The sequence below is a fragment of the Caenorhabditis elegans genome, chromosome X (genome assembly GCF_000002985.6).
Source record: "Caenorhabditis elegans chromosome X".
Lineage (NCBI taxonomy): Eukaryota > Metazoa > Nematoda > Chromadorea > Rhabditida > Rhabditidae > Caenorhabditis > Caenorhabditis elegans.
The window spans coordinates 182,532-199,169 of record NC_003284.9 but is presented as its reverse complement, the minus strand read 5'-3'; the positions used below and the strand labels follow the sequence as shown (position 1 = coordinate 199,169).

At 36.6% G+C, this 16,638-nt stretch overlaps 2 protein-coding genes and 2 non-coding genes across 4 annotated transcripts; 1 reads left to right on the top strand and 3 right to left on the bottom strand.

Moving 5' to 3' along the window:
- Window positions 1–1,268: 1,268 nt before the first annotated feature.
- On the bottom strand, window positions 1,269–6,336 carry T08D2.8 (TOG domain-containing protein; the record flags this gene model as incomplete). Its single annotated transcript, NM_001380889.2, has 6 exons — window positions 6,176–6,336; window positions 4,462–5,132; window positions 3,710–3,865; window positions 2,928–3,062; window positions 2,345–2,723; window positions 1,269–1,504 (listed from the first exon to the last, which is right to left on the bottom strand). Exons 2-6 carry the CDS (start codon window positions 4,720–4,722, stop codon window positions 1,269–1,271), a joined length of 1,167 nt encoding a protein of 388 aa, NP_001368073.1. The 5' UTR covers window positions 4,723–5,132; window positions 6,176–6,336.
- On the bottom strand, window positions 4,888–5,109 carry T08D2.11. Its single transcript, NR_102141.1, has one exon. It is a non-coding gene; the product is annotated as a small nucleolar RNA T08D2.11 (small nucleolar RNA).
- Window positions 6,337–7,353: 1,017 nt separating the features above from the next.
- On the top strand, window positions 7,354–7,374 carry T08D2.10. Its single transcript, NR_070320.1, has one exon. It is a non-coding gene; the product is annotated as an Unclassified non-coding RNA T08D2.10 (non-coding RNA).
- A 602-nt stretch (window positions 7,375–7,976) lies between these two features.
- chkr-2 (non-specific serine/threonine protein kinase) lies at window positions 7,977–16,479 on the bottom strand (the record flags this gene model as incomplete). The annotated part of the gene is made up of 14 exons (NM_075659.2): window positions 7,977–8,014; window positions 8,608–8,763; window positions 10,971–11,050; window positions 11,307–11,404; window positions 13,946–14,070; window positions 14,147–14,233; window positions 14,281–14,337; window positions 14,401–14,520; window positions 14,879–14,986; window positions 15,614–15,750; window positions 15,879–16,017; window positions 16,073–16,203; window positions 16,252–16,385; window positions 16,439–16,479. 13 exons carry the CDS (start codon window positions 16,477–16,479, stop codon window positions 8,611–8,613), a joined length of 1,410 nt encoding a protein of 469 aa, NP_508060.1. The 3' UTR covers window positions 7,977–8,014; window positions 8,608–8,610.
- Window positions 16,480–16,638: the final 159 nt, after the last annotated feature.

The following is a 16,638-nucleotide window of genomic DNA, read 5'->3' as shown; positions in this document are numbered from 1 at the left end:
GATCTCTGCGTCTCTCCCGATCCCGATCTCTGTCTCGATGATCCCGGTGCTCACGACTGCCACGTGGCGAGCGGCTCCGGCTCCTTTTTCGTTCCTTTGAACGGGAAAGCTTTCGTTTGTGCTCTTTGTGCTCGCGACCCATCGAAAACTGGAAAAAAATTGGGAAAAATACGATTAAAGTGTGCTTTTAGGCAAAATTCGGGCTGACGTGGTTTTTTTTTTTGCAGCCAGACTTTGAGCTACTTGAGGCTTTTCAGGCCAATTTCAGGCTTTCCAGGCTATTTTCAGGCTTTTCGGGCCACTTGCAAGCAAAATTTAAGGCCATTTTCAGGCCAAACTCGGGCCTAACCGGTTTTTTCGTGCAGATTTTAAGCTTTTTCAGGCCATTTTTAGACATTTCAGACAAAATTCGGACCATTTTCAAGCTTTTCAGGCAAAATTCGGGCCATTTTCAGGCTTTTTTGGCAAAATGCAGGCTATTTCAGGCTATTTTCAGGCTTTTCGGGCCATTTTCAGACAAAATTTCATGCCATTTTCAGGCGATTTTTGAGCTTTTTTGGGCCGTTTATAGGCTTTTTAGGCAAATTTTCAGGCTATTTTCAGGCAGTTTCGGGCTTAGCTGGTTTTTTCAAGCCACTTTTTCCAGGCTTTTCAGGCAAAATTTTAGGTTTTTTTAGGCTTTTTTTCCGGGCTTAACTGGTTTTTTCAGGCCTTGTCCTACCTAGAATTCAGGTCATTTTTAGGCTTTTCAGACAAAATTCGGGCCATTTTCAGGCAAAATTCAAGCTTTTTCAGGCACGATTTCAGGCTGCTCAGCCAAAATTTCATGCCATTTTCAGGCGAGTTTTGAGCTTTTAGGTCTTTTAGGGCTTTTTAGGCAAAATTTCAGGCCATTTTTAGGCTTCTTAAGCTTCATAGACAATTCAGTCAAAATTTCAGGCTTTTTTCAGGCCCATTTCATGCCATTTTAAGGCTTTTCAGGCGACTTTTAAGCTTATCAGGCCATTTTCAGGCTCTTCGACATTTCCAGGCAACATTTCAGGATTTCAAGCCATTTTTAGGCTTCATCAGGCTTTTCAGGCCATTTTCAGGAAAAATTCGGGCTTTTCGGGCTATACAGGCACTTTAGGCAATTTTTATGCTTTTCAGGCTTCATAGACATTTCAGTCAACATTTCAGGCTTCACCAGCGAATTTCAAGCTTTCAGACCATTTTCAGGCCTATAACAGGCGAATTTCAGGCTTTTCAAGGCAAATTTCAGGCCTATTTCAGGCTTTTTTCATGAAAATTTCAGGCTTTTTCAGGCCATTTTCAGTCCATTTCCAGCCAAATTTCGTACCGATTCTCGATCTGGGAGCTCCCGGAGCAGCAATTCCACTTGAAGTCTGTGGTCGAGCTATTTCAATTGGTTTCCGCGGAGCCGCTGGAGCACCATTTCTGACCACATTTGGAGCTATCGGGATCACTCGGATTGCTGACGTGGCTGGACGGGTGGCTGCTGGCGCTGAAAATTTTCAATTTTCATTGTGAAATTCGGTTTCAGCGCAATTTTCTTAGTCTAAAACTCAATTTTCAGCTCAAAATTCGAAAATCGCGTAAAATCGGGTGTTTTGGGGGTACTGTAGTCGGTGTTTGCGTACTTTTGGCGCTACAGTAACCCAGGAAATTCAAAATTGAGCTAGAGAGCTCTAGGTTCCGAGTATCTTACTGAAATTTTGCAAGAAATTCGAATTTGAAATGGAAAATTCAAAATTTTGAGAATTTCGTCAGATTTCTCAAGTTTTTTGTCAATTTTCGATATCTCAAAATAATTTTCGCTGATTTCTAATATCAAATTTGGATTCCCAGCCATTTTCTTAGTCTAAAACTCAATTTTCAGCTCGAAATTCAAAAATCGCGTGAAATCGGGTGTTTTTGGGGTACTGTAGTCGGTGTTTGCGTACTTTTGGCGCTACCGTAACCCGGAAAATTTCAAAATTTAGCTAGAAACCTCTAGTTTTCGAGGTTTAGACTGAAATTTCGCGAGGAATTAGAATTTCATCTCAAAAATCAGAAATTTTGGCATTTTTGTTGGATATCTCAAATTTTTGTCAATTTTCGATATATCAAAATAATTTTCGCTGATTTCTAATATCAAATTCGAATTCCTCGCCATTTTCTTAGTTTAAAACTCAATTTTCAGCTCAAAATTTGAAAATCGCGTGAAATCCGGTGTTTAGGGGTACTGTAATCGGTGTTTGCGTACTTCTGGCGCTACAGTAACCCGGGAAATTTCAAAATTGAGCTAGCGACTTCTAGTTTTTGATTTACCGGCTAAAATCTCCCGAGGAAATCGAATTTTTACCTCTCTGCGTGATTTGCGGAGCTCTAGCGGGTGCAACCGCAGCTCTGGGCTTCCCAAAATTCGGCGCAGGTCTCGCCACGAACGGTTTAGGCTTCACAGGAGCCACCGGAGCCACTGGAGCTTTTGGCGACGGAGCTCTTCGAGTCGGAGCCACCACCGGAGCTTTTGGAGATGGGGCTCGACGAGTTGGAGCAGCTGAAGCTGGCGGAGCTCGTCGTGGAGCAACCGCAGAAGACAAACGCTTTGGGGCTCCGGCGGCGGTTTTCGGTGGAGCAGAGGTGCTGGAGGAGCCGATTTTGTAGTGTTTGGCGAGTCGGAGCATCTCAGGGCTCGCCGAGCTCTCGAATTCCTTCTCGAGCTCTTCGATAAGCGGGGGAAGCTGGAAAAATTGAATTTTCTGGAGCATTTTCAGCTCAAATTTGCCTGAAATTCGGCATTTTCTGAATTTTTAGGCCTCAATTTTGGCATTTTTTTTCTAGAATTCCTGCGAAAAAATTGAGTTTTTCGGCGTTTTTTTTGGAAAAATTAGAATTTTCCAGCAATTTTGGACCTTTTTGAGCTATTTTTCGCAATTTTCCTCTACCTTTTCCGTTTTAAGCTTATCATGATAAACTTCAGCCAACAGACGCTTCGCCACACCTTCTCCAAGGCATTTTTGCACGGCGGCAACAATTCGGAGGGCCGCCTTGCGCACTTCTTTGTCAGCGTCGTTGGATGTCTGAAAATTCGATTTTACTAGCGTTTTTTAATCTGAAATAGTGAAAAAATGACGAAAATCGGTTGATTTTGAAGATTTTCGAATTTGGACCGCGACGCGACCGCAACGCGTGTCAAAAAGTCAAAACTTTTACGGGGAATTTGAATTTTTGGTCGAAAAATTGACTTTTCCGGCTCAAAAACAATGAAAAAATGACGAAAACCGGTTCATTTTGAAGATTTTCAAATTTCGACCGCAACGCGTGCCAAAAAGTCGGAAATTAAACGGAGAATTCGAATTTCTGGTCGAAAAATTGTTTTTCCGACCGAAAAAGCTGAAAAAATGACGAAAATCTGCCAAGTTTGAAGATTTTTGAATTTCGACCGCGACGCGACCGCAACGCGTGTCAAAAAGTCGAAACTTTTACGGGGAATTCGAATTTATGGTCTAAAATTGTTTTTCTGACCAAAAACACTGAAAAAATGGCGAAAATCGGTTGATTTTGAAGATTTTTCACATTTCGACCGCGACGCGACCGCAACGCATGCCAAAAATCACTGAAAATTTAGTTTTCAACCGAATATGGTCGATATGGGTCTCAAAAAGTCGGAAATTTCACGGAGAATTCGAATTTTTGGTCAGAAAATTGAAATTCGGCGAATTCAGACCTTCAAAATGTGCTCGGCGAGCTGCTTCACCTCCTCCGTCTCCACTATTTTCGGGTCGTTTTTCGCGAAAAATCGGCTCAAAAATAGAGCAGTTTGCTGTCGAGCTTGTGGATTTTTGTTGCTCAATCCAGCTTCTGAGTAGGCGGACAGGGGCGTCTGAAAAATTGATTTTTTTTTTTGGATTTTTTGGATTTTTCAAAGATTTAGAAAAAAAATTTCGGGGTTTTTAATGCAAAATTCGGATTCTACGGCATTTATTTAGTCTAAACCCAATTTTCAGCTCAAAATTCGAAAATTGCGTCGAATCGGGTGTTTTGGGGGAACTGTAGTCGGTGTTTGCGTACTTTTGGCGCTACAGTAACCCGGAAAATTTCAAAATTGAGCTAGAAAGCTCTAGTTTTCGATTTTCCGAGTGAAATTGTGCACGGAATTCGAATTTGAAAAAGAAAATTCAAAATTTTGAGAATTTCGTCAGATTTCTCAAGTTTTTGTCAATTTTCGACATCTCAGAATAATTTTTCGCTGATTTTCATTATCAAATTCGAATTCTCCGCCATTTTCTTGGTCTAAAACCCAATTTTCAGCTCAAAACTCGAAAATTGCGTAAAATCCGGTGTTTTGGGGGTACTGTAGTCGGTGTTTGCGTACTTAGGCCGTAACCCTCAAAAACTCAAAATTGAGCTAGAAACTCTAGTTTTCAATTTTCCGACTCAAATTTTGCGGGGAATTCGATTTTCGCCAAGAAAACCCACCGTATTCGCTGCTTCATCACAAAACTCCACCAGCGCATCTCTCAAAATCGCATTTTTATCCTTCAACTTGTCAAAAACCACGGGAAATGCTCGCAGAGCAAGTGCCGAAAACGAAAATCTCGATTTTTTCGCAATTTCCGCCAAAATTTGCGCGGAAATCGCGCCGACATTAACATTAACATCTTTTTCGACAATTTTCATCAAAATCTTCGAAATTTCCGTTAATCGTTCGGAAATTTCGATTCTCCCCACGTTTTCCATCGATTTTTTCACATTTTCAGCGCCGGCGAGCCGTTCTTTCCAATTTTTATCGATTAGTTGAGTTTCGACGGATTTATCGAATTTTTTGGAGCAATCTTCCGGCTCCAGGAGCTCCCACGCGTCTAAAACTTGTGGTTTTTCAGCTTTTTCCGGCGAATTTTCTTGATTTTCAGGCACATTTTCATCCAAATTTTCAGCTTCACCGCCGCCGCCGGCTTTCGGCTGAGTTTCCTGGAATTTTTTGAATTCCTCAGCGGCTTCTTGCTGATATTGATTGATTTTTTTGATTTTCGCCGTTTCTGTGGAGATTGGGCCGAGGAAGGCGGTGATTGTGTCGCCTATCAGGCGTTTGATGAAGCCTGCGCCTGGCACGCCTTGTCGCGCACTGTGACGTCACTTTCGGAGGAAGCCTGGAAAAATTTGAATTTGTCAGCCGGTTTTTGAGTACTTCAGAAATTTTTCTCAGCGTTTTTATTAACAAATTCGAATTCCTCGCCAATTTTCGATATTTCAAAATGATTTTTTCGCTGATTTTTCATATCAAATAAATCGAATTCCTCGCCAGAAAATTCGGTTTTTTTACCTGAAAATTTTTTTGAAATTTCACTGAAAATTAGCCAAAAACTGGAAATTTGAGCTTTGGGTCGAAATTTCTGATATTTTAGCGAAAAAATTAGCCAAAAAAATCGAGAAAATTTTGATTTTTAGCCCCGCAAAACTAATTTAGTGCCAAAATTTCAAAAATCACGAGTTTTAGCCTATTTTTAAGCCAAAAAGTGTGAAAAATGGTTGAAAATGCTAGAAAATTCGACGGAAAATTAGCGAAAATTGACGAAATTTACGAATTTCAGTCGAAAAAGTTCAAAATTTTGCGATTTTTAAAAAATGGTGAAAAAAATAATTTTTAAGCACAAAATTTCAATTTTTGAGTGAAAAATTCGAATTCCCCGCCATTTTCTTAGTCTAAAACCCAATTTTCAGCTCAAAATTCGAAAATTGCGTAAAATCAGGTGTTTTTGGGTAGTGTAGTCGGTGTTTGCATATTTTTGGTGCTACAGTAACCCGGGAAAATTCAAAATTGAGCTAGAAACCTCTAGTTTTCGATTTTCCGGCTGAAATTCGGCGGGGAACTCGATTTTTAGCTCGAAAATCAGAAATTATGACATTTTTGTTGAATTTTCCGAATTTTTATCAATTTTCGATATTTCAAAATGATTTTCGCTGATTTTTATTATCAAATTCGGTTTCAGCGCCATTTTCTTAGTCTAAAACTCAATTTTCAGCTCAAAATTCGAAAATCGCGTAAAATCGGGTGTTTTGGGGGTACTGTAGTCGGTGTTTGCGTACTTTTGGCGCTACAGTAACCCTCGAAATTTCAAAATTGAGCTCGGCGTGGAATTGGAATTTGAACTTAGAATTGGGAAATTTTCAGTTTTTCCATGAAATTCAGCACCTTAACAATCAACGGAACGATCGTCTTAATAAATTGGATATCCGGGACGCATTGGCGGCAGAAATAAGCGTAAATAAAGTGTAAAAGTGTCTGTTTTGACTCGGGAGACGGAATTCCAAACCAATCGATAAGATCCTTCTGGAGACGCTCGGAAGTTGTCTGAAATTCGAGAAAATTGGGGTTTTTATCGAATTTTTCCAGATTTTCAGCTAAAAATCAGATTTTTGGGTCATTTTTATCGATTTTTCAGTGAAAAAATCGGTTTTTTCGCCAGAAATTTCAGAAAATTTGGGTTTTTTCGCAAAATTTTCCATATTTTCAGTTTAAATATCGAATTTTCTGGGATTTTTAATCAAAATTTCCCGGATTTTCCACCAAAATCCCGAAATTTTCCAGTTTTTCTGGTAAAAAATCCAATTTTTCCCGAAATTTTTGGAATTCCGCAGTACCTTTTACAAAACTACAGTCAATAAAATGGGGAAAAGCTTAGAATTTTAGCTCAAAAATTGAGAACTTTCAGATTTCAGAGCAAAAATTCTAAAAAATCACAAAAAAAATGGGAAAAGACACCATTAAACGGAGCTAGAAAAAAGCTTTGCAAATTAAGAAAAAAAATTTTGAAAAAAAAATTAACAAAAAAAGTTCAAAAAAAAAAACAAAAACGCAAACAGAATAGAACAGAGAAAAATTACAGAAAATTTCACAAAAAAAAGCATTATTTTGGGGGGGGGGGAAAAGCTTAGAATTTCAGGAAATTGGGGGATTTTTAGCTGAAAAATGTGGAAAATTTGAAATTTAGCGAAATTTTCCGATTTTTTGAGCTCAAAATTGAGGAAAAGCTCAGAATTTCGGGCAAATTGTGGATTTTTGGCCACAATTTGGGAAAAATATTGGATTTTTTAGCTGAAAAATTTGGAAAATTCGATTTTTTCAGATTTCTGAGCTAAAAATCGGGGAAAAGCTTAAAATTCCCGCAATTTTCTGAAATTTCAGCTAAAAAATTGGCAAAAAGCTGAGAATTTTGAGAAAATTATAGGAATTTTTAGCTGAAAATTCGAATTTTTAGGCAAAAAACAGGAGGAAAAGCATAAAATCTCAAGAATTTGGCAAAAAATTTGCAAATTTTAGGGATTTTTCAATTTTTTGCAGAAAAATTTTCGATTTTTAGCCAAAAATTCAGATTTCTGAGCTAAAAATTGGGGAAAAATCTTAAAATTCCAGGAATTCACCGGAATTTGAGCAATAAATTGCAGAAAACTGAAAATATTGCAATTTTTAAGTTGAAAATCCAGAAAATTCCAATTTTTCAGCTAAAAAATTGGCAAAAAGCTGAAAATTTCAGGAAATTTGAATTTTTAAGTAAAAAATTGGAGGAAAAGCATAAAATCTCAAGAATTTGGCTAGAAATTTGCAAATTTAAAGGAATTTTCAATTTTTTCAAATTTTCTGCTGAAAAATCGATTTTCGAGCTAAAAAAAAATCGATTTTCAAGCTAAAAAATCAATTTTCGAGCTAAAAAATCAATTTTCGAGCAAAAAAATCGGTTTTTGAGCTAAAAAATCAGATTTTTCCCATCAAAAAATGCTGAAAATCGGAATTTTACATGAGAGTATAGAACAAGAGGTGGGGAAACACAAAAAATTGAACAATTTTCAAAATTTTGGGGTTAAAACGCAATAAAATGGGGGGCTCTGGGAGCTATAAATTATGGGGGGCTCTGGGAGCTATAAAAATAAATAATAATAAAAAAATAAATTATGTGTTGAAGACTTCAAAAAGTACATCTTGGACGCAATTACACCCGATTTGACGACAAATTGCGGATTTTTGTATTTTTTGCTGAAAATCGAAATAATTTCGGTATTAACGTGATTTTCAACAATTTTTTGCGATTTTTGGTTGAAAAATTCAATTTTTTATGGGCATTTTCACATTTTTAGTGGATTTTCGCTATTTTTTTCTTTAAAAAATAAAATTTAGCTGAATTTTTCTGAAATTTTTCCATTTTTGCCGAGCTTTTACATGAAAAACGCTAATTTTATGAGATTTTTAAGATTTTCAAGCGAAAACCGTAGGAAATATTGAATTTTTATGTGAAATCACTGAAATTCCGGGTTAAATTTGATTTTCTGCGAATGTTTCTAGAAATTTTATCGATTTTTATGGAAATTTATTGATTTTTCTAGAAATTTATTGATTTTTCTAGAAATTTATTGATTTTTCTGGAAATTTATTGATTTTTATGGAAATTTATTGATTTTTATGAAAATTTATTGATTTTTCTAGAAATTTATTGATTTTTATGGAAATTTATTGATTTTTATGGAAATTTATTGATTTTTTTGGAAATTTATTGATTTTTCGTCAATTTTCCGCGATTTTCAGTGAATTTTCATCATTTTTCGCCAGAAATCTCCAAATCCAAAATTGACCTTTTACACGGGTCCAGCTTGTGTAGTTTGTAGTGCAGCTGGAGCTGCTGAAATCGGCTGAATACTCTTCAAAATATCCTGTTTCGCAGAAAGACAATCCGCACATTTCATCCATTGAGTACTCATTAGTTCGACGGCAGACGGGCGGATTAATGGCTGAAAATTGAGAAATTTTAGCTGAAAAATGGGATTTTAATGCGAAATTTTTGAAGTTTTGGCCGTTTTTAGAGCGAAACATTTAGGAAATTATTGATTTTTAGAGTTTTTCGACGAGAAATCGAAAAATTTCACCTGAAAATTTCATTTTTCGGCACATTATTGGAGTTTTTTACTTCGTTTTCTGAAAATATTGGCTTTAAAATGTAATTTTATACATTTTAAATGCAAAAAATCACATAAAAAGTTAAAATTTTGAATTAGCAGCGCCCAAAACGTGTAGTTTTTAGTCTTAGCAGCGCCCAAAACGTGTAGTTTTTAGTCTTAGCAGCGCCCAAAACGTGTAGTTTTTAGTCTTAGCAGCGCCCAAAACTTGTAGTTTATAGTCTTAGCAGCGCCCAAAAACTTGTAGTTTGTAGTCTTAGCAGCGCCCAAAAACTTGTAGTTTGTAGTCTTAGCAGCGCCCAAAACTTGTAGTTTGTAGTCTTAGCAGCGCCCAAAACTTGTAGTTTGTAGTCTTAGCAGCGCCCAAAACTTGTAGTTTATAGTCTTAGCAGCGCCCAAAAACTTGTAGTTTGTAGTCTTAGCAGCGCCCAAAAACTTGTAGTTTGTAGTCTTAGCAGCGCCCAAAAACTTGTAGTTTGTAGTCTTAGCAGCGCCCAAAACTTGTAGTTTGTAGTCTTAGCAGCGCCCAAAACTTGTAGTTTGTAGTCTTAGCAGCGCCCAAAACTTGTAGTTTGTAGTCTTAGCAGCGCCCAAAACTTGTAGTTTGTAGTCTTAGCAGCGCCCAAAAACTTGTAGTTTGTAGTCTTAGCAGCGCCCAAAAACTTGTAGTTTGTAGTCTTAGCAGCGCCCAAAAAATTGTAGTTTGTAGTCTTAGCAGCGCCCAAAACTTGTAGTTTGTAGTCTTAGCAGCGCCCAAAACTTGTAGTTTGTAGTCTTAGCAGCGCCCAAACATTGTAGTTTGTAGTCTTAGCAGCGCCCAAAACTTGTAGTTTGTAGTCTTAGCAGCGCCCAAAACGTGTAGTTTGTAGTCTTAGCAGCGCCCAAAACTTGTAGTTTGTAGTCTTAGCAGCGCCCAAAACTTGTAGTTTGTAGTCTTAGCAGCGCCCAAAACTTGTAGTTTGTAGTCTTAGCAGCGCCCAAAACTTGGAGTTTGTAGTCTTAGCAGCGCCCAAAACTTGTAGTTTGTAGTCTTAGCAGCGCCCAAAAACTTGTAGTTTGTGGTCTTAGCAGCGCCCAAAACTTGTAGTTTGTAGTCTTAGCAGCGTTCAAAAAATTGTAGTTTGTAGTCTTAGCAGCGCCCAAAACTTGTAGTTTGTAGTCTTAGCAGCGCCCAAAACTTGTAGTTTGTAGTCTTAGCAGCGCCCAAAACTTGTAGTTTGTAGTCTTAGCAGCGCCCAAAACTTGTAGTTTGTAGTCTTAGCAGCGCCCAAAACTTGTAGTTTGTAGTCTTAGCAGCGCCCAAAATTTGTAGTTTGTAGTCTTAGCAGCGCCCAAAACTTGTAGTTTGTAGCCTTAGCAGCGCCCAAAACGTGTAGTTTGTAGTCTTAGCAGCGCCCAAAACTTGTAGTTTGTAGTCTTAGCAGCGCCCAAAACTTGTAGTTTGTAGTCTTAGCAGCGCCCAAAACTTGTAGTTTGTAGTCTTAGCAGCGCCCAAAACTTGTAGTTTGTAGTCTTAGCAGCGCCCAAAACTTGTAGTTTGTAGTCTTAGCAGCGCCCAAAACTTGTAGTTTGTAGTCTTAGCAGCGCCCAAAACTTGTAGTTTGTAGTCTTAGCAGCGCCCAAAACGTGTAGTTTGTAGTCTTAGCAGCGCCCAAAACTTGTAGTTTGTAGTCTTAGCAGCGCCCAAAACTTGTAGTTTGTAGTCTTAGCAGCGCCCAAAACTTGTAGTTTGTAGTCTTAGCAGCGCCCAAAACTTGTAGTTTGTAGTCTTAGCAGCGCCCAAACATTGTAGTTTGTAGTCTTAGCAGCGCCCAAAACTTGTAGTTTGTAGTCTTAGCAGCGCCCAAAACTTGTAGTTTGTAGTCTAACTTTAAAATATCAAATTTGGGCCATTTTTTTATAAATTTTACATATTTTTAGGCGAAAAAACCCGAAAAAATTCATTTTTTCCAGTATTTTGAGTTAAAAATCTCATTTTTCGCCGATTTTTCCAGTTTTTCACTCAAAAATCTTCATTTTTGAGTCATTTTCCTCATTATTACCTCCACCGTGAGCATCCATTGGATCATATTCTGTGTTTCGTCAGTAATTCGATGCCATTGTTCGTGGAAGAATAGGCGGCCTGAAAAATTGTAATTTTTAGAAGCTAAAAATCGATTTTTTCGGTAGTTTTTTTTTGAAAATCGAAATTTCAGCATTTTTACACCCAAAAATGCTCATTTTCGACCTAATTGCTATTTTTGCTTGGAAAACGGCTATTTTTCGCATTTTTTGCTCCAAAATTCGGATTTTTTGCATTTTTTCCCGAATTTTGGGTCAAAATCACGGATTTTTGCCCAAAAATCCGTTTTTTTTTCACTGAAAATTCGTCAATTTACCTGTCAAAACTTGTTCATCCATCTTCAAATCCGTATATTCTTCGCTGAACGGTGGATAACCGGAAAATGTGATGAAAAGTACGCATCCGAGGCTCCAACTGTAAGAAAATTGTGAAAATTTGGATTTTTGGGTGAAAATCGACGTTTTTTTGCAATTTTTAGTAGAAAAACTATCAAAAATTGAATTTTTCGAGTGGAAAATCTTAAATTTTGAATTTTTATTTTAAAAAACGCTTTTTTTTCCAATTTTTAGTGGAAAAACTCGATTTTTTTGCAAATTTTTAACATTTTTGACCGAAAAAACGATGTTTTTGTGATTTCCAAGCGGAATTTCGGATTTTCGCGGCAAAAATCTATGAAAATTGGGTTTTTTTTCGTATTTTTTGAATTTGCAGGACAAAAATTAGGAATTTTGGTCATTTTTAACGGAAATTATTGAAATTTTCATGTTTTTCGGGAAAATTTTCCGATTTTTGAACGAAAAAATGAACTTCAACGCTATTTTTTGGTCGAAAATCCAATTTTCCCGAGAAAAAACCAATTTTTTTTTAAATTTTTATTTTAAAAAATCCGAGTTTTGGGTGAAAATCTACGTTTTTTTCTCAAAAGGTAAAGGTAAAGGTTGTCCGTTTGGTTCAAGGGTGAGCCTAAGCCTCCTGCGGACAAGAGATTTATCAGGGTTGCTGGTGGCGTTTATATCTCTTCTAGTCTGAATTTAAGCCGTACCGGGACTAGCGGTATGGCCGATTTACCTTTCGTGAACCAAATTCACTACCCACTTTCCGAGCTGGCTGGGTGAACCTTTGGGGTGAGGTGGGATTGAACTTGCGACCTTTTGGGTGACAGTGCTACACCACTACCACTTAGCCACCCGTGCCCCTTTGACCCGAAAATAGAATTTTTGATTTAAAAAGTGTCGAAAATTCGTAAAAATTGCAGATTTCTGCCGAAAAAAATCAATATTTCCCCAAATTTTGTCAGTAAAAGTGGAAAAATTGGGAAAAAACTATGAAAAACCCCGAAATTTGTCAGAACTTATTAAAAATTCAGGCAGAAAATCTCAATTTTCGATGGTTTTTCGCCGAAAAATTTATTTTTTCAATGTTTCCCCTTCACAAACTGAAAATTTGGCATAAAAATTGAGATTTTTCCATAATTTTTCACTAGAAAATGCCAAAAATCTCATTTTCAGCCATAATAGTCGAAAAAATGCCAATTTTTGCCGATTTCCAGTAAAAATTTGCATTTTTACTCGAAATTAGACGTAAATTCCCGGTATTCTGAGTTTTTTTCGCCGAAAAACTCAATTTTTTGAATTTTTCTTCAAAAAAATCGAATTTTTGGATAAAATTGATATATTTTTTGGCGAAAAAACGAAGTTTTTGTGATGTGTGATGAGCGTAAAAACGAGGAAATCCAAATAGTAAATTGGCCATGAAAATTCCTATGAAAAATGGGAATTTCTACTAGAAAAGGGACGAAAAAAGACGGAATCTCATCAAAAATTCATCGTTTTTTTCGTTTTCAAGTGTCTAGATATGCAAAAACTACTTGAAAATGCATAAAAACACAGGAAAATGTGGAGAAAATCGATTTTTAGCTGAAAAATTGAGTTTTTCGCCGAAAAAAACCCAGAAAACCGGGGATTTATGTCTAATTTCAAGTAAAAATGCATGTTTTTACTGGAAATCGGCAAAAATTGGCATTTTTTGACTATTATGGCTGAAAATGAGATTTTTTGGCATTTTCTAGTGAAAAATTATGAAAAATCTCAATTTTTATGCCAAATTTTCAGTTTTTGAAGGGAAAACATCGAAAAAATCGCATTTTTCGGGGACAAATTATCGAAAATTGAGATTTTTTGGCAATTTCTAGTCAAAAATTATGAAAAACCTGAATTTTTAATAAATTCTGCCCAAATTTCCGGGTTTTTTGAGAGATTTTTCCAATTTTTCCACTTTCAGTGGCAAAATATTGGGAAATATCGATTTTTCGGCTGGAAATTGATTTAAAAAACATAAATTTCAGAATTTTCCACTGGAAATATTAATTTTCGGCCCATTTTTCCAGGAAAAATCGGTTATTTTACTGAATGGCAGCCAAATTTCCGAATTTTCGATGAAAATTTTGAAAAAACACGTTTTTAATCGGATTTTTCACGAAAATCTCCATTTTTAATTCATTTTCACCAAAAATTATCGATTTTTAGCTGAAAATTAGAGTTTTTCGCCGAAAAAGCTTCAAAAAACCGGGGAATTGAGTATAATTGACTCTAAAATCGTCGGAAATTGGCAAAAATTGACTTTTTTTTCGATTGTTGTGGCTGAAAATTAGATTTTTCGGCATTTTCTCGTGAAAAATTATGAAAAATCTCAATTTTTATGCCAAATTTCCAATTTTTGAAGCATCGAAAAACTCGATTTTTCGGTGGAAAACCACCGAAAACTGAGATTTTCTGGACAATTTCTAGTAGTAAAATTCGTTTTTTCCAGCCAAAAATTGTGAAAAACCTGAATTTTCCATCGATTTAAGTGATTTTTCCATGAAAAATTCGAATTTATTATCGATTTTCACAATTTTAGAGTGATTTTCGCTCAAATTTCCGAATTTTTAAGTCATTTTTGCCGATTTCTACTAACATATCGACTTTTGGCGTGTACTCAACACCCTGATTCGCCACAATTTCCGGCGCACAATAAGACGGCGTTCCACAGTGAGTTTTCATTCGATTCACCGAATTTTTCGCCATTCCAAAGTCGGTTAGCTGCAAAATTGGAGGTTTTTCGGGTGAAAATTGCCTTAAATACAGCTTTTTTGAGCTGAAAATCGGCAAATTTCACCTTTAAAATGCACCGCTCAGCTTTATTCGAGCACAGAATATTTTCGGGTTTAATGTCACGATGACAGATTCCAACAGAGTGAAGATACTGAAAAAACGGGCGGTTTTATCGGCGAAAAATGGCCTAAAAATTACCAAAACCGCGTCGATTAGCTGAAAAGCGAAATATTTTCCGAGCGATTCACCGAGACCCTGAAAAAATGGAAAAATTAGGGAAATTTTCGGGATTTTTTAGTAATTTTCCGGCCAATTTACCATTTGATTGTACTTGGAATCGACGAGTTTTGAGAAAAATTCGCCTCCGCCGACATATTCGATAACCATATACGAGTACTTGGCGACGGTGATGCAATCGTAAATTGCAACGATATTTGGCTGAAAAATTGGAATTTTTAGGGTTAAAATGGCATTTTTGAGCATTTTTAACGCGAAAAATCACTTTTTATCGATAATTTTAGTGAAAAATGGCTCAAAAATAGGCCAAAAACCATTGAAATTGAATTAGCAGCGCCCAAAAACTTGTAGTTTGTAGTGTTAGCAGCGCCCAAAAACTGGAAAATTCTCATTTTTGAGCATTTTTGACCAAAATTACTTCAATTTTCGCTTAAAATTATGCTTTTTTGATCGAATTTCGTGAATTTTCAGCGAAAAATGCGAAAAATTTCGATTTTTCAGCAATTTTCGGCAATTTTCCGTGTAAAAATCGATTTTTCATTAATTTTCGTGTACTAACATGGCTGAGCTTCTTCATAACTTCCACCTCATTTTGAATATCTCGAGTTTTAGCGATTGCTCGGCTGCATCTTGTCGAAAATTGTGTGTTGAGCTGTTTAATAGCCACCTGAAACATGAAAAATTGATAATTTCCGGGAAAAAATGGCTGAAAATCGAATTTTCCCACAAAATTGAGGTTTTTTATCGATTTTCCGTGAAAATTTCAAGGTTTTCGGCAAATTTTCATCGAAAAATGTGATTTTCCAGTTAAAAATCGCATTTTTTAGAGGAAAATTTGAATTTTCACAAGTTTCCGGTAAATTTTGGCGGTTTATAGGTGAAAATCAGCAAAAAAAAATGGCTGAATATGCACCAAAACTGGCGAAAATTCACAATTTTCGGAGATTTTATCGATTTTTCTGGAAATTTATTGATTTTTCTGGAAATTTATTGATTTTTCTGGAAATTTTATCGATTTTTCTGGAATTTTATCGATTTTCTGGAAATTTATCGATTTTTATCGAAATTTATTGATTTTTCTGGAAATTTTATCGATTTTTCTGGAATTTTATCGATTTTCTGGAAATTTATCGATTTTTATCGAAATTTATCGATTTTTCTGGAAATTTATTGATTTTTATGGAATTTTATCAATTTTTCTGGAAATTTATCGATTTTTCTGGAATTTTATCGATTTTTCTGGAAATTTATCGATTTTTCTCCAATTTTCGGCATTTTTCCACGCCGCCCGTACCACTGATCGATCGGATTTTTTGTATCCGAGCAAAACTTTGCCAAAACCGCCTTTTCCCAGCAAATGGCTCGTCACGTGGTATTTGTTCGTTAATTCTTCCGGATGATGGTTGTCGTCGGCCCTTTCGTACACGAAAACTGAAAATTTTTGGGGTTTTCGGGTTTTTTTTTGGGAAAATCGACGGATTTTGGCGGAAAAACCCGTTTTTTGGGCAATTTTACCCTAAAAAACCGCTTTTTCAGCTTTAAAATTGTCAAAAACGCACTGATCAGCGCTGGAATCGCAATAGAGATCAAATCTCCGTTCATTAGCTCTCTGGAGAGCCCTTTTCCGATCATTTCATGATTTACGAGGGTCCCGTTGCGTGAGTGATCGTGTAGATAGATTCTACGCGTTTCTGTGTCCTGAAATATTGATTTTTTGCGATTTTTCAGTAGAAAATTGCACAAAAATGCCAACTCTATCAATGGAAAATTGAATTTTCGAGATGAATTTGTAGAGCCCGACGTCTTCGGCGACTGTAGAAAAGTTGAAATTAGTCGGAGCATCATGCGAGCCCCGTCCGCACACGAAATGATCGTCTGCCAAGTCTGGAAAATTGATTTTTAGCCGGAATTTCGCCGGGAAAATCGGCAAACCGATGGAAGAAATGCCTCGGCGGACGCCGACAAGCTTCGCGAAGGGTTTTAAAGCAGCACACTGTGATTCTTCGACGACAAGATCCTCGTCGACGGGCATCGTGTCGTCTCGGGTGACCGGAACCACGATTGGCCTAAAAAATTGAATTTTTTGCGATTTTTAGGCAAAATTTCGGGGATTTTTTACTTTTCCGCCGAGCTCCGACGTCGTTTCGTTTCGCGAACCATTGAAATCGCTGAAAAAATGGAGAAAATTGCGAAAAAACGAAGAAAATTGCGAAAATTCGACTAAAAACAAATAAAACATAAATAAAATACGAAAATCGCGGCGAAACCCATCGATAACAAGTACTGCGCCTTTAAAAACTACCGTAGTTTCACCAATTT